Source organism: Pyrus communis, chromosome 8 (genome assembly GCF_963583255.1).
Source record: "Pyrus communis chromosome 8, drPyrComm1.1, whole genome shotgun sequence".
Taxonomy (NCBI): Eukaryota; Viridiplantae; Streptophyta; class Magnoliopsida; order Rosales; family Rosaceae; genus Pyrus; species Pyrus communis.
In genome coordinates this window covers 22,488,008-22,506,564 of record NC_084810.1, presented here as the reverse complement: position 1 = coordinate 22,506,564, position 18,557 = coordinate 22,488,008, and the positions used below count along the sequence as shown (strand labels likewise).

The 18,557-nt window shown below is 39.0% G+C and overlaps 5 protein-coding genes across 6 annotated transcripts; 4 read left to right on the top strand and 1 right to left on the bottom strand.

The window, feature by feature from the left end:
• The first annotated feature begins 718 nt into the window (after positions 1 to 718).
• LOC137743430 (protein NRT1/ PTR FAMILY 8.2-like) lies at positions 719 to 3,717 on the top strand. 2 transcript variants are annotated; one of them, XM_068483319.1, is made up of 5 exons: positions 719 to 912; positions 997 to 1,202; positions 1,341 to 1,558; positions 1,934 to 2,487; positions 2,689 to 3,717. In XM_068483319.1, the coding sequence occupies exons 2-5, from the start codon at positions 1,061 to 1,063 to the stop codon at positions 3,521 to 3,523; spliced, it is 1,749 nt and encodes a 582-aa protein (XP_068339420.1). In that variant the 5' UTR covers positions 719 to 912; positions 997 to 1,060; the 3' UTR covers positions 3,524 to 3,717. The 2 variants fall into 2 exon arrangements, with proteins under 2 accessions (XP_068339420.1, XP_068339419.1); XM_068483318.1 differs by having other exon boundaries at positions 721 to 912; positions 982 to 1,202.
• A 711-nt stretch (positions 3,718 to 4,428) lies between these two features.
• LOC137742251 (uncharacterized) lies at positions 4,429 to 5,378 on the top strand. The gene is made up of 2 exons (XM_068482069.1): positions 4,429 to 4,588; positions 4,741 to 5,378. Exons 1-2 carry the CDS (start codon positions 4,555 to 4,557, stop codon positions 5,199 to 5,201), a joined length of 495 nt encoding a protein of 164 aa, XP_068338170.1. The 5' UTR covers positions 4,429 to 4,554; the 3' UTR covers positions 5,202 to 5,378.
• A 166-nt stretch (positions 5,379 to 5,544) lies between these two features.
• LOC137742250 (protein OCTOPUS-like) lies at positions 5,545 to 7,284 on the bottom strand. Its single transcript, XM_068482068.1, has one exon. The coding sequence runs from the start codon at positions 7,155 to 7,157 to the stop codon at positions 5,622 to 5,624; it is 1,536 nt and encodes a 511-aa protein (XP_068338169.1). The 5' UTR covers positions 7,158 to 7,284; the 3' UTR covers positions 5,545 to 5,621.
• A 3,051-nt stretch (positions 7,285 to 10,335) lies between these two features.
• Positions 10,336 to 12,139, top strand: LOC137743446 (uncharacterized). Its single transcript, XM_068483335.1, has 3 exons — positions 10,336 to 10,581; positions 10,911 to 11,051; positions 11,904 to 12,139. Exons 1-3 carry the CDS (start codon positions 10,390 to 10,392, stop codon positions 12,045 to 12,047), a joined length of 477 nt encoding a protein of 158 aa, XP_068339436.1. The 5' UTR covers positions 10,336 to 10,389; the 3' UTR covers positions 12,048 to 12,139.
• A 1,289-nt stretch (positions 12,140 to 13,428) lies between these two features.
• LOC137742576 (uncharacterized) lies at positions 13,429 to 15,265 on the top strand. Its single transcript, XM_068482486.1, has 3 exons — positions 13,429 to 13,705; positions 14,388 to 14,528; positions 15,066 to 15,265. Exons 1-3 carry the CDS (start codon positions 13,502 to 13,504, stop codon positions 15,210 to 15,212), a joined length of 492 nt encoding a protein of 163 aa, XP_068338587.1. The 5' UTR covers positions 13,429 to 13,501; the 3' UTR covers positions 15,213 to 15,265.
• Positions 15,266 to 18,557: the final 3,292 nt, after the last annotated feature.

Below are 18,557 nucleotides of genomic sequence, written 5' to 3'. Positions count from 1 at the left end.
TGTTTACAAAGTCATTGTTTCTCTCATATTAATAAACACTTTATTTATAAAAATTAAGTTTAGTGATGTAAATCATCCAACACATGACACACTTTAAATGGGATGTAACGCTCACAACCTAGTGTGCGAGTAAGTGGATCAGTTAGTGGTTTCAACATTGTAGTTCATTCTTTTGGAAGTTGAAAAGACTTACAAAGATATTTCAGCATTTTTAGGCCATCATCATGTGATTCATCGATGCCAAAAATCAAACTCAAAACATGCCGTGTAAAATAGTACAAGCTTGAAACTCCAACCCAACCACTAAGCCAAAAGAAGAATGAGGATCCTGGGGATCTTCAAATTATGTTCGTTTATCGTACATCGTGCGATCAGAAATCATTTTAAATATTTTTATTTAAAATTAAACCTAAACAATACCTGACGAAAACTGATCACACAATATATGATAAATAAACACGATTTGAAGATTCTTAAGATCCTCACAAAGAGGATCCGGAGAAGGTTCTCATTCCCAAAAGAAAATAGCTAAATAATAACTTATACGGTTGTGGTGTATACATATTCACCCACTGTACTTCAAACGGCTATCGAAAACTTGGAATCTCCACCCTAACCCCACGGCACAGCTTTATGTTCAAGGGATCTGTCCTTAAATCCAAAATATACGTCCACACACTGTAGGACCCGCACTGATGAGCCGATGAATTTGCTCATCATCCTCTGGGGACAAGTCCATGCAACCAACTGGCCATTTGCAAAATCTTTTCCGCCATAGGAGCGTATATAATGGACCACCGTACTCATCATTATACTGCCTTAGCGTCTCTTTTAGCCAATAACAGAGAATTACATTTAAAGGGCTTCATTAAATCCATCTGAATCTTTGCCAGCCTGCTCCTTGCTTCTCTGGTACGTAATGTTCTACTATAATTTGGACAAAAAATTGATGAAAAAGATTAACCCTTTTGTTTAATGCAGTTGCTGGGTTTGCAGCTTGATTCTTTGTGAATTTTGGGTGTACCCCAAAAGGGCAAGAGCAAAAGAGAGTCCAGAAGCCATGGCAGAAGATGATTTGCCCACCAAGGCAGCAGTAGCAGAAGAAAATGATGTGTATACCAAAGATGGGACTGTGGATTTTCGTGGAAACCCAGCAAAGAGAAATGCAACAGGAACCTGGAAAGCCTGCCCTTTTATTCTAGGTACTTTTTGAAGATCTCTAACTAGCATCCCATGAACTTTAGTACTGGAAATTGTATCAAATATTGGGTTTTTATTTTTATTTTTAATTATGCTAATTTTTTTTTTAATTGATGTTTTTGGGTTTGATTTGTGAGTAGGGAATGAATGCTGTGAGAGGTTGGCATATTATGGGATGAGCTCAAATCTGGTGATTTATTTCAATACTCAATTGAACCAGACGAATGCTGCTGCTGCGAAAAATAACTCGAATTGGAGTGGAACTTGCTACCTTACTCCATTGCTTGGAGCTTTTCTGGCTGATGCCTATTTGGGAAGATACAAGACTATTGCCTCTTTCTCAATCATTTATGTCATTGTAAGTTCTTCTGCCTTCAAATTCTTACTTTAGTTTATTTCAATTTGGAAAAGCCGTTAGCCAGTTTGATAACTATTTCGTATTGAGTTTTTTGTTACAAATATAAGGAAAATATACGTGAGAAACGAGAGATAAAAGTGAAAACTAAAAACTAAAAATGAAATGATTATCAAGCCGACACTTCTATTTTGCTTATCCCAAGAGATTTGCAAGTGGCCCCTTAAGTCAAATCATAGCTTACAGCAGGGTTCCAACCGTACCCTTTACCTTAATTTTTCCAAACATATGACCCTGGTTGTTGTTGTTGTTTGGTTTTGTTGCGTTTTTATCTTCTCGATCAATAGAAATTTATGGATTGTGTGATAATTTTCATAGGGGATGACACTTTTGACAATGTCAGCATCGGTCCCAGGCATGAAACCAACCTGTGTTAGCAAAGATGTTTGCCATGCAAATGGTGGACAAACTGCAGCAACTTTCATAGCGCTTTACCTAATAGCGCTGGGCACGGGTGGGATTAAGCCGTGTGTCTCGTCCTATGGAGCAGACCAGTTTGATGATGACGATGAGGTTGAGAAGAAGCACAAGGGTTCTTTCTTCAACTGGTTCTATTTTTCCATCAATGTTGGTGCTATGATTGCTAGTTCTGTGCTGGTGTGGATACAAGAAAACGTGGGTTGGGAATGGGGTTTTGGCGTTCCAGCAGTGGCAATGGCAATTGCTGTGCTGAGTTTCTTTTCGGGGACTCGGTTGTATAGGAATCAGAAGCCTGGAGGTAGTCCTTTGACACGCATAATTCAGGTGATTGTGGCATCCATTAGAAATTACAAGTTGAAAGTACCGGAAGACAAGTCCCTTTTGTATGAGACTGCAGATGCAGAATCTTCGATCCAAGGAAGCCACAAGCTTGATCACACAAATGAATTCCGGTTAGTTTTTCAACTGAAAAATCTTCGTTACTTGTAATAGTTAATTTTGCTAAGATGGGAGTAAGGCTCACTTCAGTTGAGCAATCAAACTATAAGATTGAGAGTTCTTTTTTCTCTAGCATTGGAACGAACGAATAGTGGTTTTGTAGTTTTACTTTCGTTGTTGTTGCTGTTCTGTTGACCTGAAATTTTACTGCTCAGGTTCTTTGACAAAGCGGCGGTGGAGGTACAAGGTGACCAGATAAAGGACTCGAAAAGCCCATGGAGACTCAGTACAGTTACCCAAGTGGAGGAGCTAAAATCAATCATAAGGCTGCTTCCCATATGGGCCACTGGTATCATCTTTGCCGCAGTCTACAGTCAGATGAGCACCTTCTTTGTGTTTCAAGGCACCCTCATGGATATTCGTGTTGGCCACTCTAGCTTTGAAATCCCAGCAGCATCTCTTTCCATCTTTGACACCCTAAGTGTCATTTTTTGGGTCCCAATATACGATCGAATCATTGTCCCAGCAGCTAGAAAATACACCGGTCACAAGAATGGCCTAACTGCACTCCAAAGGATGGGCATTGGCCTCTTCATCTCCATATTCTCCATGGTCTGTGCTGCAGTTTTGGAACTCATCAGACTCCGAAGTGTTCGACAGAACAACTATTACACACGCGACCACATGCCCATGTCAGTCTTTTGGCAAGTACCTCAGTATTTCCTCATAGGAGCTGCAGAAGTTTTCACATTCATAGGACAGCTGGAGTTATTCTATGATCAAGCCCCAGACGCCATGAAGAGCCTGTGTTCTGCTCTCTCACTCTCCACCGTTGCACTAGGAAACTACTTCAACTCTATTCTTATCACCATCGTTACCAAAACGACTAAAAAGGACGGCAACCCTGGATGGATACCGAAAAATTTGAACTACGGACACCTTGATTATTTCTTCTGGCTATTGGCTGTGCTGAGTGTTCTTAACCTAGGAGTATACCTCTTCATTGCCAAGTGGTACACGTATAAAAAGACCGTCGGGACTCTGCGTTGATCGCGAAAAGAAGTGATACCATACGAAGCTGTTTCTGTACTATGGTGATTTTTAGGTTTTACTTTGGTCTTCAATCACTTGTATATAGTTTGTCTTGTGTATGCAATTCTGTTAAACGTGAGTGTTCTTATGAGATGTTAAACTTTCAATGAAGCAAGAATTGTTAAAAATGAAGTGAATTACAAGTCAATCTTTACACTTTTGTGCATAAGGGAGTAGGGCTACAATACTTAGAAGTATTAAACAGTTTGCCAGTCGGCAACGGCTACTCAGTCTCCTTTGATCCAGTTCACCGGCAACGGCTATTCAATCTTCTTTGATTGTCGTTGGATTAGATCTAAAAGTTCTAAGTGACTGTATTCAAATTTTAGAGAGATTTTTTAGTGTGCTGGAACACAGCCTGGTATACCAAAATACAAATGGTTGGACTTGGACTTGTATTATGATACTTTTTATACTAGGTCGTGTTCTCAGCACACTGAAAAATTTCTTCAATATTTAGGAGTATTGTAGATTTTTTGGTTTATAAAATAACCATTCTCTCCAAACATTTGTGTTTTGAAATAGGGGAAACCCTCAATCAGAAAAGTTAGGAATAGAGAATAAGATCAATTAATTCGTAGTTTTTTAGGTATTGCATTGCATTACTAACTATAGTGCGGGAGTCGCATGGTTTTTATATTTTGTATGTGTAAGTAAACGCATGAATGTCATTTGAGGCCTGTCATTTAACATGTGCCATGTAGAATAAGGAATTATAGAATTATTCCAGTACTTGTTCTAAGTAAGTAAACATGTGACGTATGCGTTAAGCCTTGTTTGCCCTTTTTCATTTTTGGGTTTCTTGGTTGGTGGGTCATATAAACCCGGCTCAGTTGTCATAACTAAAGACGTAGCCCAATTCTCTCTTTACCCTCAAACAAAAGCCATTTGAGGCCCTTCATCTAACGTGTACCATGTCATTCTCCCTGAAAATTTAGTTTCGACTCGGAGCAAGATTACAGAAAACTAAGCGATTTGAACGATCGCAAATGGTTCTCAAACGCTATCAGGATGCTAAAGCAGGTAATAGTTTGATCAACCTCATGTGTTGCAGCTTCCAGCTTCCAAAATTTGTGTTTCTCTTTCGATTTTTCTTACAACCCTCCAAGTGTTTGATCAAATGCCTCAGTGAAATGCCCTAACCCTTGCTTCCGTTTTGAATGCGCTAATTTCAGGATACCAATTGGCCAAATCGTTCAATGCCGAGAAGTACTTGAAAAAAGTGGGATTGGGCAAAGAAGACTACTACTTCTGGAAGCAAATAGGCAAGGCACTGGTGTGCACATACACGCTCTTCGGCGTGGCCTGGCTCTACAACGAGAAATCGCCACTTGGGTGGTGGACGCTGAAGCCTAGACCCAAGGAAGAGAGAGAGCTAGCGCACCTGTATGAGCGTCGTGAGTTCCCATACCCTGGGGATGAGGAAGCCATGGAAGAGTTTGTTGCCAAGGGGGGAATGATCGGCACGACAATTGGCCCGAAAGGGTTTGTCGAGACAGACAAAGATGCATTTAACTATCAGAAGGAGCTGCAGAAGAAGAAGCTGGAGCAGGAAGCTCAGAAGCTGTGGGTGAGGATGAAGACTGAGGTCATTTCGGAGCTTCAAGAGAAGGGCTACGTCGTTGACGCTGAGTGAAATTTGTAAAAGTTTTGCATGGCTATGGGTTTATGACGTTTGTGTGTAAAAGTGATTACTGTTCCACATTGCTTTTGGATAAAAGCACTTTGTGAGTGCTTGCTCAAGAATTGTTGTGAGATAAATGTACAAGACCTTGAATAATTTTACGGAATTCTCATTATTGTTTTAACAAAACCCTACCAAGCAAAAGCTCTTCGCAAAGAAACAAGGGACAAACACAAACACACTGCTCTGACCAACATGCCGAGTCCGCGTCCGCTTCTCGTTCATTGAACTAGAGTGAACCAATGATTTCAAAGATAAATTGCCTTATTGGCAATTTTGGCATTGTAAGAACATGTTAGGGGGGAAGTGTGTGTGTTCCTCATAAAAGAAGAAAATGCATTTATATTCGGCTTTACAACATAACAAATACATCTACAAGACATTCTTGGGCAGAGATTGTGAGTTGTTGCCTGGCCTGCTCTTCCCCGATTCGCTCCTCCTATAGCTCCTCAGCGGCGTCAAGTAAAACCGCAGCAACCCATGATCGAGATTGCTTGGTGAATACCGAGCACTCTTGTTCCTCTGCAGAGTCTTCACTTCATTACATTTGTTTTCCGCCCCAACACCATGCACATTGCTTAACAAGCCAACCATTTTGCACTGGTTCTGGCAGCTGACGCTGTAACTCCGAATCAGCTTCTGACTCACGGACGCGTTGGCTTCTTCTCCATTGGCAACCCTCCTCAGCTTTTGCCAAGAATCCGCGGATTCTTCATCCACGCATTTCTTCTCGCTTCTCCACTGCATCAAACCCCAAAAACTCCACTTCTTGTGCCGCCTATTCAGCTTTTGGTGGTCAGCATCAACCCCATTGGTTGATTCCGAAGCTGCATTTTTACAAACAGGTTCACCGCCAATCCCAACGCCGCCACGGCTCTCTTCCGCGCGCTCATCATCTTCAACAGGTTTCAACTTCGAATTCGAACCCATCGAACTCATCAATTCCTTCTCTGTAATCAGCAGCTTGGCCCCATAGAACAACTCTGAAGTGGCCGGGGAGACTCTGGCATTTGATCCCAACTTCAGCTCATCAAACTCCGCCGCCAAGGATCGATCGAAACTCGGCCGTTCGAAGCTCCGCCGCCGCTGCGAATTGTAATAGTCTTTGGTCTGAGCTGACCCGCCTGGACTCCGCTCCCAGTTTTCTTCCACAACCGAAACCATCCGGGTCAGCCTCGGGTGGGCGGCTCTCGGACCCAAATACCCGTCCCAAGAAGCCCGAGGCTCGTCCATTGACATCCGACCCGGATCCGGATCAGTATCGCACGATCTTCTCCCCAATGCGTACTCTCCAACCTCCGACTGGGTCTCCCGCCGCTTCTCCGCCACGAAACCCTCGTTCTCAACCTTCTTCATCTTCTGCTTCCGCCGCCATTGCCTCACCTTTCCGCACAAAACCGACGTCGTTCCCCAAAATGTCCCTGCAATGTCCTTCAAATCCCTACCCGCACCCTTCTTCTTCTCCCATTCCAGATCTATCAACTCCTTCATCGTCTTGAACTCCGCATCTGCATCCGCATCCAAATCCAAAACATTACCTTCGTCTCCACCTTCGTTCTTCTCCTCATCTCTCACTTCGACATCGAACTTTCTCGGCACTCCCTTGCGGTCGTCGTCGATGTTGAAGAGCTCGGACAGAGTGTTCCGGGCCCTTACATCGCAGGACTTGCGCCGGGTCGGGTCAAGTGCGTTGTCCGACGACGATTCGGTTCTCGTTCCGGAACACGACTTGCTTCTCCGGAGCTCAGACCCGGAATGGGGGTTCTGGGTCGGGGGTTCATGGTGAGCGGTGGCGGCGGCGGAGTCGAGGCCGGCGAGGCGTTCGCTTAGGCAGGGGGCGCAGAATCCGGTGATGGGTTTGGTAGGGTGACGGTGACAGGTGGATAGACGGCGAGTCTGGGGTTTCATTGCTCTTTTAGAGTTGGAGGAGGAGGGCGGAGGCGGTGGTAGTTGAGAGTGCGTGCATGGCAGAAGAAGGAAGTGGTGTGTCAGTGAGAGAGCGGCGGCGAAGTTGAGAAAGGAATGGGAAATTGGAAAAAAAAATGGAAACCCCGGAAAAACCTCCTTTTTGGGATTTTATGGTATCATGAATTTTTTTTTAATTTTTTTTTTTTAATTTTTCTAAGCAATTAGCATGGAGATGCAGGGGTCACAGAGGAAGAAGAATCCTATGCGTATAGGAATTTACGGCAATTTTAGCAGCATGCATATAATAAAACGTTATTTATGTTGTAAGGCCTGTTTATTTTTATTTTTTAAAAGGATTCAAAGGTTGTTTTGTCACGGCAATTTATTTTTTGGGGTTGGAAAACTCATATAGGAATTTTAGCTTATCCTTAATTATCATAGTGTGATTCATCAGTGTCAAAAATCGAATCCAAAATGTGACGTTTCAAACACGGATCAAGAAATGTTGACATCCCAATTACATTCACACATCGACATATTTTAGTTAGTACATGCATTAACTTATCTCAATTATGTAGACGGGTGAACAACTGAGCCTGATGTTCCTCTCGATCTAAATTATTAGAATAGTCAACAGAAGCTGAAATATAAGTTAGCACTGAGCAGTTACAATGCTTGTTCACTAAACAAGATTTAGGTCGTCTTATTATCTTAATAACTTTTTACTTCAAATATAAGTTGTCTATTAAGAACAATGAAGTGTGAAAACTTACTCCATCGAAAAAATGATTTCCGCATCCTCTTTTTATGTTCTTATGCACTCATTTCTTTATAGTCCTTGAATTGAATAATCAACGGATAAAAATAAAAGAAGCGTAGGAGCAAAAAATAATACTGCGAAAATTATTTTTCTTTTCGGTAATCTTATATTCATATATATATATATATATTATTTTTTTTTGTTGGATTGAATCGAACAATAATACATCAAATTATTTGGTATATAACAAATGAATTTGTGTAGAAGTTAAAACGTTTGCTAGTGCATGATTATCTTGTTGAAACTTCTTGATGAGTCTTCAAAACTTTGCTTGCAGCAGAAGGGCGAGCAAGCAAATATCAGTCAGTGTGAAGAAGAAGGAAACTTACAGCTTTCCGGCCCACAGAAAGCCCAACGCATTAGTCGCACACTTTTCTTGGATTCTGGGTTTGTGAACGTAAACAAATGCAAAATCCAACCACATCCTTGCGTTGCGGACGTGCACAAAATTTGTAGGTCAACTGCACTACGGACACCACCATTGACATCGAAATCCACAACTTATGTAGCATTCCCAAACCAATGTGTGGTGGTAAGAAATAAGGAGTTCAAATCCTCTGCACGCAAAATGTTTTACGTGTCATTCAATGAGGTAGGTTATAAAGGAATATGGGAAGAGATCTTATCCAAATATCTCCCACCAAAGTTCTCCAATAAATTAATCTAGACTTTTGAAATTTAATTCAAGGTTAAAATTATACTTTTTAAAAAGGCTACCTGTTTATAGTAGTTGGATCAAATTTCAAGCGTCAAAATTAATTGATTAGTGGGATTTTGTGGGAGAGATCCGGAGGGGATCTCTTCCCAGGGAAGATGTCACAAATCGAAATATTTTTGCACTTCCCTATAAACTATGATGTATTTTTATCATACATTTCATCATCTGCTTTGTGTCTTTTCACTTAACATTGATTAACCCTTTATTTATTTATTTATTTTTTTTGGTTCTTTTCAGTTAACCTTGATTAACTTTCATATTTCTTTTTTAACAAATAATATTATCAACACTGAGAGGGATGGGAAAGAGGATGACTTTAGCCTTACAATGGGCTAGCAATAATGTGATTCAAATTCTCTTTTGGCAAGAATCGAACCTAAGATATCTCACTTACAAGTGAAGATGAATATTACTAGATTGTAGTATTAAGTGACTGATTAACTTTCATATTAAACGTTCATTTTTCAATTTTGAAAAATATTTACCAAAGTTAAGCAAAAAAACATGTGGCAGATGATGAGGTGTATTATGAGCATACACTATAATTCATAGTGATGGTAAAAATGCTCCTGGTCACAGGGAGTTTTCGGGGTAGAAGATTTGAAGTCGAAAATAAGAGACCTAGAATCTTTGATTTATTAATATATTAATTCTCGAAATACTTGCTCGATGCTTGTCTTTTTACATTTCGATCACCTTCCAAAAAAGATGTCCATAGAAATATCATCACCCGAGGCCACTTCAAGCATGCTCGATCTCCTTGTATGCATGGCATGTACTGCACAACTTCTCAGACACGCACGTGCACGCACAGACCTCATTTTACTATATCAAATTGTAACAAGTGTATGACCATTGTATATTTTATGAGAAAGCTGAGAGACAAAAGATGCCAACTAAATTTAACAAATCGATATAAAATTGGAAGGTATACTTTATATATATTAAGATTATTTTTCCTCAATGTTGCTTGAGATCTTACTATGTTACTAAGTGAAATTGTGAAATACAATGTTGTTAATTTAAACTGAATTTTTTTTAGTAAGAAGTACGGATTCTGATGTAAGTTTGTATTGTTAATATATCATTGATATTTGATAGTTGTTTTTTATATTATTTAGTATCAAGATGTCAATATAACGATATTAATATGTGGTTGCATGGAGGGTTACTTTCGATCCGCTCGTATTGTACATTTCACCGTCCGATTTAAGTTGCCCTAAAAAACCCCACGTTGTGTATTGGCTACTACAAATTTAGCAACATTTCATGCTTTTAATCAATTACAGATGGACACATGTTTAATTTGTGTTTAAAATTTAGGGAATCCTTTTCCTAGGAATCCTAGGAATCCCGTAATCGTGATCATTCATTGTATATCGTGCGGTCAGTTTTCCTTAGGTACTATTTATATTTAATTTTAAATTTTACATTTTGAAATGATTTCTGACCGCACGATGTACGATAAACGGTCACAATCATGAAATCTCTAAAAAAATAATCCAACGAGAATCCTTTTCCAAAATTTAGCAGCGAATTAGTGTTCCACTGTATAAAGCTCCCCTATCATAAGCTTACGTGGGCTTAAAAATAACCCAACTTTAGAAACGAATAGGCCCAGTCCAACCCAGGCCGTTATTTTGACCTCAACGTCTGCAGAGAAGGATCCGAATCAAGGCGCTGCAAAAGCCAGCATGGAGAAGGCGAAGAAATCCTTGGACCTGACCCACGACGAGTCAGAGGCCGCGTCACGACTCACCGTTCCACCTCACCAAGCCGGCGCCGGGCCGAGCTTCTACGAGTATTACGCTCTTCGCGGCATCCGAGTCGACCGAGTCGAACCCGGACTCGTCGTCTGTTCTTTCAAGGTCCCTCCCCGCCTCACCGTAAGCCACAGAACCCCTCACTCGTTCGATCACAAGTCAAATTTTCCATAATTTTAATCGAAATTAACTTCTTTTACTGATTGGTACTGTTAGTAGCATAAAATTCCGCTAATTTAGATTGAAATTTAGCTAATTTAAACTTAAAACTTAGCTAATTTAGCTTAAAATTGAACTAATTTTACTTGTAGCTAGCTAATTTAACCTGAAATTTAGCTGATTTATATTGAATTTTAGTTGATTTAACTTGAAATTTAGCTAATTTGAGCTGTGAGCCTGTGATCCAAAATTGGTTTGGCTTAAAGTTTGCAACTTCGGAATTTTATTTGTAGGATAGAAGTGGAAGGTTGGCTAATGGTGCAATTGCAAACCTGGTCGATGAAGTGGGTGGCGCCGTTGTTCATGTTGAGGGTCTTCCTATGAATGTTTCAGTGGACATGTCCATCTCGTTTATGTCCAGTCCCAAGCTTGATGTAAGCAAAGCTTTTCACTCGAATATCCCGGTTTCCCTTTGACATTTATGCATTGTTAGCTGCGTTTCGATTTGTCGTATCTGGATGTATGTGTTCAGTTTAGCATGCTGTCTTGAACTGAATGTTACCAAATGTTGTTAGCTTGTTTTGTATGTAAGACCAACATTGCCAATTTAAGCCTGGTTTCAATTTGCCAGAAATATTTGGTTTCCTGGTTTTAATTTCAGAGTTTGGCTACTACAATGATGATCAATTTTCAAAAGTATTATGGGAAGTAAGTAGGGCTAATTTGGGTTTCTGTAACTATTTTGTGGTTCCTTTGGATTGGTTTTACCTTTCTTGTCATGTGTGCGGTATATGATTTGCACTTGTCAATAGTGCTGGTGTTCAATTTGACAGGCTTTCTTGAATGTCACTAGTTTCGACAACGTTTGAAGTTATATGCCCCCAAAATCTCACACCAGCTTGTTTTCTTATCACTTTATCAGTATACAACTAACTTTGCCTCTTAAGCCTGTTTCAATTTGTCAGAATTTTTTTTCTTTTCCTATTTGTATTTGCAGAATTTGGCTTCTATAATGATGATCAGTTCTCAAAAGTATTAGGGGATCGTTTCCCATGTGAATAGCTTGGGAAGTAGGATTTCCCTTGGAATTTTGCCACTATTTCATGTTAGACTGCTTTTCGAATCGCGATACTGTTTTGTATTATGAGTTTGAGAACTTCGGTACTATTTGGTGTTTCCAGTGGCGTGCTTTACCTTAACTTGTCATGTGTGTTTGGTATACGATGTGCATTCGGATATTTACTGGCTATAATGTCTGCTCTCTCTCTCTTTATGTCAAATTGCAGGACGAGTTAGAGATCACATCAAGGGTGTTAGGACAAAGAGGGGGTTATTCAGGAACAATAGTGCTTCTGAGAAACAAAGCAACTGGTGAGGTTATTGCTGAAGGTCGGCATTCGTTGTTTGGTAGACATGCTAGCAAACTCTGAGTCCTTTTTTACTTCAGTATGTATATAACTGGAATGGACGGAGCTCTTTGGGGGCGTAGGTTGAATCTTTTTGTAGATTCGCTTTCTTGTAAGTGTTTTTCATTGAATAAGGATCGAGAATTGTGTTTTAACTCAGATTGGGTGGACTATTTTTTACTGCCATTGTTCTTGTTTTTCGCTTTATCTTTTTCATTGATTCTTTCGTACGCAACCAAACATAACCTGAATCTTCACTCCGGTCGCCGGTTTTGCATTTTCCTTCGAAGTCTGGCTTTCTTTTCTCGTTGTAATTTTAGGGGTGAGATTTTCCGTGACATGGTTTTCAGTATGTCCAAATTTCTGCTTCCTAGGTTATTGGATGCTAATTTCCTTTTCTTTTTAAAATAGATAGTGGAGGTTAGCTTACATCCTAATTAACTGGCGTGAGTCGCGTGACCACAATAGCATTACTGATCTATTTCTTTAAATCTCACTCATTCATTTCACGTTATACTGCAATATGGTATTGGAAAGATCGAAGCATCTAATGTTGACCAAAGCAATCGAAGAGAGCAATCTTGTAAACTTTGTAATATACTTCAAAACACAATGTTTCCTTTTTCTTGTTTACATTGGAAGGATGGAAACCTTCAGTATCATAATCCAAATTAAAACTCGACCATCTCTTGCCAGTTGGGCTAACTTGAATGACTCAAATGCCCAATCATCGACTCTCGTGGTTGTGGTCCTAGATAGAAATTATGAGTTTGATATTAAATTATCATATATTTTGGTTTTAGTGTTAATAAATTATTTTATTAAAAAAAGGGTTGAATAGGCTTCGATGCATGATCTTATAAAAAAATTTATGGAATTGGATCCTCTCATGAGCACAAATTCAGGATGTTCTTGCACACGTGAGTCGTTAGATTTTGATCCAACGACTACAAACAAAAGGTTATTCTAAAAGTTATAATAATTGCAACTGTAAGATCAAAATGCAACGGCTTACGTGAACTGATCAGCAGGATCCTGAGCTTGTGCTCAAGAGAGGATCTAATTCCAAAATTTATGGTACTCCAAACAATACGATACTCTGCACTTTTTAGTCGTTAGATATTGATTTATATTTTTGACTAAATATTTAACGGTTAAAAAAACTCCACGAATCCGATACTAGTATCACCTCAATAAACTCTGATCTCATTACCCTTTGCACATTCAAATTTGGTGGTGGATAGACCTATTTTCACATATCATACACATTTTTCAATTTCCAACCGTCGAATCAAATGAAATTCAACCGATTCATAAATAAAAATTAACAATAAAATATGGATGTAAAAAGGGTGTGTGAACCGTTCTAACCTTAAACTTACCCCAACAAAATCGGCTTTCCGAAATTATGCAGCCTTCAATGTGGACATTTTTGGGGTTTTCAACGTTCTTATTCGTTGTTCCAGTCTTCCAAAGAGATGAGAGGAGAGAGTTTGGCTCCAATAATGGAGGATGCAAAGAAGTATCTGGAAGTGACGGAGGACGAGTCAGAGGCCGTGTCGCGCCTCGTTTTTCCAAGCGACAGGAGTATATACGATCATTTCGTTGAGTCAGGCATCCGAGTCGACCGAGTCCAACCCGGATTCGTCGTCTGCACTTTCAAAGTCCCTCCCCGCCTCACTGTGAGTCTTCCCACCGCTCACCCACTTTTCCTCGTATAATTTCTGGAATTAGCTTCCGTTTTTATTTATTAAAATGCTAATTACTAATCTAAGCTTGGTTAGGGTTTGAATCCACCAGTAATTTGGATTAATTAAGAGTACAAAAAATAAATTTAGGTTTTGCAGCGAAAATATAAATAAAATTAGGGTCAATAACTTCCAATTGAGCTTGTAGCTTTACAACAACAACAAAGCCTTAATCCCACTATGTCGGGTGGGCGGTATTAATCTTAGAACTATGCTCTGTTTTGCCCCAAGTCTACCTTTAGCTCAAGTACGTCATATATTTTCTTATAGTCTCTTTCCAAGTCTTCGTAGGATAGAGGAAGTATTGGAATGTGAGGCATTACCAAATGGCAATAGGAGGGAGAGTCCCATTGATTTTAAACTATTAGTCAAGGTTCCCTTGCACGATGTGGGATTCATACTCTCGAGAGGAGGATCTTGAGTATTTAAAAACCAAGCTTTTATCTTCAATTATCAAATTGACAGGTGGATTTGATTGATATAGAAACCATTGATTCTTCTCCTAACAGCTCAAATTTTTTTAGCGGGAAATTTGATGCAATTAGTATTGGTGATATTTATTGAAAACGCGAGTTGCTTGTGAGTAAGTTTGGAACTGTGTTTCAATTGTTTGCAGGATAGAGCTGGAAATCTGGCTAATGGTGTAATTGCAACCCTTGTTGATGTAGTTGGTGCCTCTACTGTTTTTGTTCCACATATCCCTATGACCGTTTCAGTGGACATGTCCATCTCGTACATGGCAAAGGCGAAGCTTAATGTAAGCAAAGCTTTCACTAAGTCATAAATCCCCATTTTTTGTTTCAGATATATGTTGTCCATAGCAACCTCTGAATTGGCCATACATGTCCACGTTCAATCTAACAGTTTGCAAATGTATGAACTTATGTGCTGGAAAACCCATTATAGGTCTGGTTTCAATGGATCGGAATGATTTCCCTTCATATTTTGATTTTCAGAATTTGGTTACTGTAATGGATAGTTGTCTCTCTCAACTTTTCTCAAGGTCTTAGGTTTAACTCTCATGAATACGAGTTTGATCCGCCTTGAGTATTTTTTGTCAAGGGGAAAGAATGATTATCATTTCTAAACAATCTTTTAGGATCATTTCCATGCACATTTGGCTATGTTCTTATGGTTCTAATATTGGGGTTTTTCTTACTCGTCGTGTGCTGGTGTTATATGATTCCTGTTTGGATATTTCTTGCTTGAACATCTTTTCTCTGTATCATTCTGATTTTATCAGATTTTTCGAAGAGCTATAGCATCTGATCAATTTTTATCTCTCAAATTGCAGGATGAGTTAGAGATCACCTCAAAACGGTTAGGACAAAGAGGTCGTTACTCTGGAACCCATGTACTTCTAAGAAACAAAGCATCTGGGGAGATTATTGCTGAAGGTCGACATTCGTTGTTTCGTCCATCTTCTACCAGCAAACTCTGAATCCTTTCCACATATACAAGTATAAACGGTGTAGGAACTCCTCCCCCCACACACCACCACCACCACCCCCCCCCCCCCCCCCCAAAAAAAAAAAAAAATTCCCAGCCCCGACTCCTTCCTCTGGTTGGAGTCGGCCGGCTTTCTCTTGCTGCTACCCCTCTTCTTTCTACTCTCTAGCCCGTTACCCACGCCCTCAAGTCCTCCTCCTTCCCCCTCCGCCCTTTTCCCTCGTGACGCAACCCAACCCGTCACCCACACCCTCAAGTCCTCCCCCTTCCCCCGTCAAGCTTTCCCTCCTCTGGTTTTCTCCTGCGGTGCTTTATTTCTGTTTTCCTTTTGGCTTTCTTTGAGCTTTGTCTCCATTCCTGAGCTTGTCTCAGATCGGAACCTTTAGACACCTCTCTTGTAACGATGCTTCCTTCCGTTGTGTGTCCACAACTACAAACCACAGCTACCAGGGCCCCTGGTGCTTCTCCTCGGTGACGAGCTTGGGTTTTGGGTTGCTGTTAAAAGTGATTTTTGCACTATTTGGTAGGATTATGGGAGCGCTCACTACGCTGGTGGCTCGCTCACCCCCAGTTTCCGTTGACCCTGTTGCTCTGTTTGGTTTTAGTGTTTCTGTTGTTTTTCACTCATGTCTTTTGGGCTTTGTGTTGGATTTACTTTTTCTTGATGGGCTGGTATTTTGGTTCTGGTATGCCTTTTGGGCTCTCTTTTCCTTGTATTAGTCTTTTTGTTTAATGGAAAAGTAACTTAGTTTGTCCAAAAAACAAAACTAGTATAAACGGTATGCGTGAAGACTGAAGAGCACTATCCATTTAGGGTTGGTTTCTTCTTGTTATTATTTTTTTAAGTAATCAGAATGTTAGAAGGACGTAACCAAATTGATCATTAGCCCATATTCTTTCCTCTTGTAATACACACAAGATACGATTTACATGTAAGAGATTAAGGGCTGGTTTGGTATTGCTGTGCTTTGAAAAAAAACCGATTATGCCGTGCTGTGAGAATAAGCAGCAGAGTGTTTGGTAAATTTTTTTGTAAAAGTGCTTTTTTTAAAATAAAAAAAACAGTATTATAGTGTTTGGTAAACTTTTATGTAAAACAGATGTGAAAAAAAGTCGGTTTTAGCTTCTTGTTTTTGGCTTTTTTTAACCAAAAACTGAAAAAAAAAGCTTAAGCTGAATGTTTACCAAACACAAAAACAGTTCCTAGCTTTTTTTTATACTAGCACTTTTTAGAATCACCTCAGTACCAAACCAGGCCTAATACCGATTAAGATCGATTAGTAGTTACGTGGATGTTATTCTTCCGTCTGCTTCGTTCATTTCGAAAAGTTAATAGGAATTCTTATGTAGAATTCAATTATGCAGGCTAGCAAGTGTTAAATTTCACTCCATGGTGCATGGTAGTAAAAGGCTGCTTCTGTGAATCAAATTTTCATATCACACACTACCGCGAGTTTGCTACTGTAAGAATGTTTATGTATGCGTCCAGCAGTTAAAATTATGACAACGGGGAACTCCGATGAAGATTGTAGTTTGGGAAATGAAAGATTGACTATAAGTAATTGAACAGTTAACTTAAATCGAAACAAAGAAAGTTTGTTAAAAAGTCGGACTCTGGTCACTTAGTAATATAGTTTAATGGTATTCCTCTTCATTTGTAAGTGAAAGATTTTAAGTTTGATTCTCACCAAATTTGAACCATATTATTGATATCTCATTATAAGGTTAAGTCTACCTCCTCCCTCTTAGTGTAGATAATAATGTTTGTTCTAAAAAGAAAAGAAAAAGAAATCGGACTCTAGTAGGCTAGACTACTGAAGATAAACCTGTATTCATTTATTAATACTATACAACTCATCCTTTAGAGCATCTCTAAATGCGATGCCAAAAGTCCACATCAGTACTAACAGTAAAAAAATAACATTAGTGTTTTTCAATCGAAATGTCAACTTTTTATGGGGCATGATGTGGATTGACGGCAAAGATGGCTGCTGTCAAATTTGACAACAGCTTCAAATCCATTTTTAATTGATTAATAAATGCTTTTTAATTTTTTTATTTTGTTCTAAAAAAAAAATTTATTATCATTGTGAAGGTAAATAACATAATAAATAATAATTTAATTTAACATACTGAGTGGAAATCAAAACTAAAAAAAATCAAAGTGCCACATAGGCTATTAGTTTAAATTTTATGTTTAAAATTTGACATCTCTTTTAAGGATGCTCTTAACTATCAATCGTTTTATTGTGCTTTATCTATATTATAATGCAAAAATTAATAATATCATGTGTCTGTGTAACTGTAAATGACCAAAAAAGCCCAAAGAGTAGACTATCATGACTTCACCTAAGGATGGGTTCAAAAACCGAAAACCGAAAAAAACCAAACCGAAATTGAAAAAAACCGAAACCGAAATATTTTTTGTTCAGTTTCGGTTTTGGTGGTTTGAAAAACGAACCAAACCGAACCAAACCGATTTAAATATATATTGATTTTATTTGTTTATTTAAGTTATGTATTTATTTTCTATACCCAATTCAAGTCAATCATCAACTTAATTTTAGACCCAAATATGTTCTATCTTAGCTTGGCTTTTTGGACTAGGTCTCCAGCTAGAATCATCCTTTAAACCAAGAACCAATGTCGTATTTTTTTTTTGTCAACAACCAACCATCCCATTGTTTTCCAGAGTTTCTGCAATGTGGCAATAGGCATTTGCAAAGCAGAGATCTCCACCTTGTGCTATTGCATACACATCTGCAAATCAATAAAGCGCCATACAAGCATATACACAACTTTTAGAACTCTCAACTCTCCCCCAACCGTTGCTTGTGAATATTTAGATTTTTAAAAATAATTTTCAATTTTCAATTTTTTTTCATTAAAAAAAAAAACCAAAATTTAACCAAACCGAACAAAAAAAAAAAAAACGAAAAAAAATGAACCGAACCAAAATTTCGATTTTGGCAAAAAACTGAACTCAACCCTAACTTCGCCACCACCTAGTCCCCTTTTAAAAATAAAAAATAAAAAAAAAACAAAAAAAAAACCTACTCATAAGATTGAACTAGGCCTGGCAAACGGGACGTGTCTATCGTGTTCGTATTGTTTTCAAGTAACACATGTTATCTTAACGAGTCGTGTCATGTCACACCCGTTATCTTAACGGGTCCTTAATAGGTTGGGTCACAAGTCACGACTCGCTCCAACCTGATTACCAACCAAAGAGCAAGTGCTCTTATACACTATTGTGACTACCGCCAGCTGGCATTTCTAACAAATTTCCCTAATAACAAGTAAAACCCTCAATTACAACTAACTTGACTTTTAATTG